This window comes from Sceloporus occidentalis, unplaced genomic scaffold, assembly GCF_023333645.1.
Source record: "Sceloporus occidentalis isolate IW3139 unplaced genomic scaffold, rSceOcc1.0.p SCAF_11, whole genome shotgun sequence".
In the NCBI taxonomy this organism is placed as follows: Eukaryota; Metazoa; Chordata; class Lepidosauria; order Squamata; family Phrynosomatidae; genus Sceloporus; species Sceloporus occidentalis.
In genome coordinates, this window is record NW_028316991.1 from 13,595,417 (window position 1) to 13,602,057 (window position 6,641).

General features: G+C 42.5%; 1 protein-coding gene across 1 annotated transcript in view; it reads right to left on the reverse strand.

Moving 5' to 3' along the window:
• The window catches only part of LOC149305606 (E3 ubiquitin-protein ligase UBR5-like), a 35,038-nt gene extending 29,484 nt beyond the window's left edge, over positions 1-5,554 (reverse strand). The window contains exons 1-2 of the mRNA XM_089477171.1: positions 5,493-5,554; positions 1,766-1,810 (exon numbers count right to left, since the gene is read on the reverse strand). Coding sequence (XP_089333297.1) covers positions 1,766-1,810; positions 5,493-5,554 — 107 coding nt within the window. The remainder of the gene's footprint in view (positions 1-1,765; positions 1,811-5,492) is intronic.
• Between the last annotated feature and the right edge of the window lie 1,087 nt (positions 5,555-6,641).

Sequence of the window (6,641 nt, forward strand, 5' to 3'; positions counted from 1 at the left end):
GCCGTTAACTGTTCAGAGATATTTTGAACAAAGCACACAGCTTTGGCTTCACTAGAGAACCAACATACATTCCCCGTCCTGGACTGACCTCGCTCCTCGGAGCACGCCAGCATGTGCAAAAGGGGAGGAATTATCACGCAAATCCATGTTTCAGTACATAAAGACTGGCTGCTAACACCATTACTTTTTTAAATTTGTATACACATGTTGGAGTGCACTGAACAAAAGTGTAGAATCTTAAAAATATATATATATAAAAAAGGATTACATTTAAGAATGAATATCCAAATGTGCCAAGTTTACATGCACACTAAACAGGTCTCTTCTCTTTATTTTGTATCTTAAGCAGAAATAACTTTTAGCGGAGTGACTGATTAATCAAAGGGGCTCCCCTCAGATCACCTACTGAACTAATTACTTTGTATTCAGGGTGTCCCTAAATATACGTTGAAAACAATTAAAAGAAGAGTCTAGCGCGGACCTCTTGCCGCTTCATAACAGCATCAGAATTATGCCAAATAGCCACTTAGCAGAAGAAAATGCAGCCGTAACGAGACTGCAGATAATACGAAGCGCCATTCAAAAAGTTCAATTAGGAATTCGCCAGCCTAGGAGAGGCTTTACAGAGCAACATCGGATCCGTCTCGCTGCTACCGGGCTTTGGACAACATAATACTGATTAGCAAAGAAAAAAAAAATAACTGCTTACCTGGAGAACACAATATTCAAAAGGGACGTTTCTGAAATATTTTCCAATTATCCCCACGAACACGCAAACATAAAGGAACACGTAAATCCTAATACCCGAGACGTGTTCACCACGTCACAGCCGGCTGTCAATGCTACACGGCGCACAATAATACTTATGGTTCCCGTTTATTTCTGCAGAATGCCCCCATATGCTTTTGCGGCAGCCTTCTACATTTAGCCAAACATCTCCCCGCACGTGATATACTCACCTCCAGCACTGGCTCTGGGAATGCCGAGGGCAGGGGGCTCTTAAGATTCCCCCCCCCCCCCAACGTATAGAAACATGACACAGAACGTCATCAGGGGGTCTTATTCTAAGCCTAGATTGCCAGCTAACGTACAGCAAAAGTAGTAGGCACTCTAAGGGTTAAAAGGGACATCTATGGTACTTTATAGATACAAGGCCTTTAAAAAGTCCAACAAGTAATATCTTAAGAAAGGTATACATTGGAGTTAGAAAATAAATATCGCTTTGCAATGCTATCTAAAAATGTTTTTATTTAATTTTTTTTAAATCCCTTTGGTGTCAAACACAAAAGCTCTTAAAGATGAATAGTTAGTCTGTAAGGGAAAAAAAATACCTGTGGGGAAATAAAGTGAAACTAAACATACCAAAAAAAAAAAATATTTTATCCGCGTGCATTGGTTGATAAAACCAAATGAGAAAGAGATAAATGAGGGTTGAACCGATGAAATTGTGCTCGGCCTGTACAATACAAACTATCTTTAAAGAGATCCAAAGAAATATCAGGAAGACTTTAGGTTCCAAGACCCCAACGGGCAGAACGTGTTGCCCATAACTGTTAATAGCGGGTTATATAGAGGGAAGCCAAACATTATTAACCCCCCACAGAGACGGATCTCACGGTAACCGGGGCACTCGATTTAACAGGAAGACAATCCATATGCAATAAATACTCAAAATATTAAAACCACAAACTGAACGGTAAACTTGAAATTTCCATTAAACTGGAACAAAAACAAAACAAAACAAAACAAAAAAAACTTTACTTACCTGCTTAGATTGTATTTATTCAACTTTTCAGAAACTTCTCTTAGTCTGGAAACAAAATCAAACAGTATTCTATTAGTCGATGAGCTGCAGCGGCAAAGTCTTTATAACAAACGCATACCGAGTGCCCCCCCCCTGCAGAAGACCTGCTTAATTAACTTAAATATTAAATCAGAAGGCCTTATTTTTCATTTTTAAGATTGTAGCAAAGTTATAATAGAATAGAATTTGGAATTGAAGCAGCATCTTCCTCAAAAAGCACCATGCATGTAAAACGTCATAAGCAGACACCGTCCGGCATGGGGAAGAATGACCATCGGGAAGACTGATGGCTCCACGGGGCAGTCTTTCCCCAGTTCTGTGACAGAACCCATCTTGCACATTTCCTCAGGCCGCTGGCCGGGGTTTCTGCTAACTTTCAGAATATTGAACCTGTCGTTCGTTCGCTTTTGTAAATACTATGAAGCAAATCACTCAAGACAAGACTGATTTTATTTTTGTAACGGGGGGGGTGTTTAGAGCCTGCGGCTTCTAACGGTTCTTTACACGTTAGGAAGTATCAGCCGTTTCTTTTGGCATGCTAGCCAGCCCACCCCACAGCATCATTGTGGACATGGTAGCCAACAAGCTATATCTGGCAGCCTCCTCCATGGGCAGAGAAACGCGCGAGGTGAAAGATGGCCGCCCCCCCCCCCCCGTACAACACAACAGTATATCCCACAATCGTGAAAGCTCGCGTGACCTGTGGCTGGCGAAGTGCTTAAGGCGGATCGTACCATCAATCGGTGCCGTTACCAGAGAGCGCGGCACTTCCGAGCCCTTAAGATTAACCGGCCAATTTTGAGGCCGCAGGTGACAGCTGGAATCACAGTATTCAATATGCTCCGAGGGGATTCACACACAGCCAGGCTTTAAAAGTTAATGTTGGCGCATTTTTTAATTAGGTTTAATGTTTGGCTGGAGATTCTACAACTTCCCTGAAGACAGCCATACTTGTGTAAAAACGCACAAGTTCCACCATTTACTTAGCAGAATATGCCTTTAATCCTCCAACTCTCCCGACACAGAGGCATTAAAAACACCCTTACATATCCCAAACCGAAGCGTCACTCGTTAGATTACTTGGTACGACGTTCCTCACCAGCTATACTATTACAAAAGTATAAAAACCGAAGGGAGCCGACATACAAGACACAAGCGTACAACCTACACACGACCAAACGTGCCTACAAACTCCTAAGGATACAACGTTACCGGAAAATAAACACGGTTACACGGCCAGCAAACCAGTAACACTTTACAGGAAACTATACTGAGCGAGACCTCGATAGTAAATACCAGGCAGTCTTTGTTGTCAAAGAGCTGGGAATGCAGAATGTCGTAAAGCAGTAAAGATTATCTTCGCTGAACCAAGAGGCCCAGCGTGAAGCGTACAGAACAGGCCAGACATCATTCCCCTCGCACCGGATCTCACGGTTGGGTCTTTGGGGTCAAGAAGGTTGCGCTCTTCAGGCATCAGGAAAATCCAAAGTCACCACAAAGAAGAGCCGAAGCCAACGCGGGATCGATCACTCCAGAAAACGGAGTTGAATTGTTCTGGAGCCCGATAGTGGCGAGCGTCACATCACTCCAACGGACAATCCACGCGGTCAGCCTCTATGTGGTTTTTTTGACCATGAAAACCTGCTTCATGAACCACCCCGGCAGTCTTTCCTCGTACCAGGGAACATTAAAACAGAAAAATGATATACGCTTTAACAGCCACATTCTACGAGAACTACCGCACAACAGCCAAGGTGGCACCGTGCCACCCCAAACGTCACCATGCTGGGCAACAAGGACCACTTCACTGCCAACACCTGGCTACTTTATACGGAGGATGTGGCTGAAATGGCCAAACCCGCTAACGACGAGGCTTCCACATACATGTAGCGTATCAGTCTTAGGGTAACCAGGGCTTTTTAAAGCAGCAGCCATGGCCCAACTTATATTTCCTTCATGGGGTAACTGTCTTTGCCTCGCAGCATTCTGATCAGTGTTTTATGCTTTACGCCAAGACTTGGTAAATACTATTACTATATAATAGTATAATACTATAGCACCAGAACGCAATAGACTCACAAAAATAAAAAACGTATGTTTTATTCATTACTTAAATTATGCCCATGAACCACTTATATCAGGCTAAGAACAAAGGTTTCTAAAGTTGTTTTTTTTAGCGTTTAACATTTTAATTTTTTTTTATTTAAATAAATGACCCATTTATTATTCGCCCAGAAAAAGCTTTACCCCCTATGATGGTTTCTAGGTCTGTTTTATTTTTAAATCCAATAGATGTCTGAAGACTATCAGAGATGCGTTACATCTTCATCCATAATAATACAATAACGTACATCAACTGCTTATAGGATGTTCTCAGTGTTTACTTCCAGTATAGATACAATTACATTTGCTGCATTGAGATGCATCAGAGGCATAGAATGTGGGGCAAGGCTTGGCCTTCAACCCCAACCGTGTGGCGAGGCACCAAAAATACGCCACCGGGACAGAGATGCTCCATTTTAGTATTACACAAAGTAAAAGCGCTTCAAAGCGGAGGAACGATGAAGTTACTTAACACGTAACATTACATTGCATATTATTAGTGTTGCTGTAAAGCACAGCTCTGTCTGTTGGGGCTATCAAAACGCTCGACATAAATACAAGCTGTCGCCGATTCACTTCTGGTGCAGCAGTTCCATGTTGGCAGCGTGCGCTATAAACAGCAGAAGAGAATGAAAGGATACATAGAATGAGATATATACATTATATATAGACTGACCGGCTAGAACACGTCGGAGAAACTGTCATAATTACTAAGATGACGCTCTCTATTAACCATCATAGCAGTCACATGACGAAGCCGTATCCCATGTGCCCAGGGCACGTGAGATCATCAACTCTAATACATCAACTAGTCTGACAGCCAAATCACCTAAAGCATAACGAGTAACCGGAGAGGATCCCGATGTGTGCTTTGCCTGCCCTAAATTCTACCAATAACCTTAAAAAGCCTAACCGTATGAAACCAACAGCATCTATTTTACCTTCAAGAACTCTTCCCGGCTCGGAAATATATATATATACATACATATATACATATATATATACATACACACACACATATACCATTAAAGGAAATAAAACCATAAAGAAGAAAAGCAAAGTGCTAGATAGTATTTGATAAATATCACATTATATACACAGTACTGTTCAATAAAGCCTTGCGTGTATATAAATATATAAAAAGCTTTATATAGGTACCAAGCTGCACATGTAGAATGAGCCATCACGTAAATCGCCCAAACTCGTCATGCTACAGACATGTTTTATAACCAGCTTCAGTACAAAGCTCCTGCATAGACGAGGCTGTCAGAGTATTTATAGTAAGCGCCATATGTTTGTACAATTAAACACGAAGCCGGCCAGCGCCATGTACAGCACACAGAACAGGACAGATTGCTGCCGGCAGTAAAGTTTTTCGAAGTCGGGGCTACTCGCTCCCTGTAACTACCCGGCCCTGAGGAACCGTAAAATGATGTCTCCTAAACCCCATAACAGGCCGCCCCTTTGTCACATTCCCCCAGATTAAAGGGAGGGAAGGCAGGAGGTCTAGGCCTGGTCTCCATAAACCTCAGACCACCCCCCCCCCATGTATGAAGGGATCATCCATCCTCCCCAGCCTCGTTACCGGTCATTAAGCTGGTCCTCGGTGCCAGGCAGCGGGTGCACCACGAAGTGTATGGACGTCATGGCGAACAATCCGCGCTCCACACACCCACTCGGCGGCAGTAGTGATTTCTATCCGGGGTTCGTAGCACAATAATAGGGAAAAAAGAAAAAAACAAAAAAGAAAAATGTCTGCTGTGCGCCCCTCTAGGCGGAGCCAAGCACGCTGCTTTTTTTTTTTTTTAAATAAAAAAAAAAAAATAACACGAATGCCGGTTTAATGACTATCTCCCCGGTCTCAGTAGTCTGTTTTTATTCCACCTTAACCGTCTCCACAATAAGAATAAATAAACAAGGCGATGTCCTGTAGCGGCAGTGTGTCGGCGGAACCCTCAGCTAGCGGCCGCCATCTTGCAGCTTCCCAGCAGTTTATCTCCCTCCTCTCTCCGTGGCCTATCCTACGATGAAAGCTCGATGTTTATTCGCTCATGTTTGAGGGCTCAACCGGTCGGAACGCGTATGTAACGCATGCTGTGATTGGCTAAAAAAGAAAAAGAATAGACAGGAGTGCGCATGCGCGTTTGGTTGTCTTGACTTTTCGTTTGCAGTTGTTTTGGGGAACAGGAAGGAGATTGATGGATGTCTGTTCATGGAGAAATGTATATGTCTGTTTTGTAACACGGGTTCCTCCATTACCCTTCACTGAATATCATAAATTTTTCATTCAAGCACTAAAATTGTAACCTACAGATATAGGGTGTGGGGTGGCTGTTGTGATATTTTTATGAGGCCATTTTCCAATAAATAATAGCACTTTGTATGCATTGGTTTCCTCTGTTATAAAAAATAATAATAAAGACAACGGATGTTCCATGTATTGTTTGCCTCTATGACACTACAATGGCTGAACTGCTGATCTGTTATAATTATGCTAGATATGTTGTGTAACTGTATGGCTATGTTTCCTCCTAATAATGAAACTTTAAAAATATGGCTGAACAAAACAAATTTTAGTGCCCAAAGGAAGGCAAAATATTCCTGATAATACGTCACTCCGAGGCAGCCACGATGCAAAGGATTTAAATTTACTAAAAGGAAAGAGGACAGGAGAGTTTCCGCTTCTTGACTTCATTATGTATTATGAAGGGCCAACCCCAATGAGGTCTGCTGC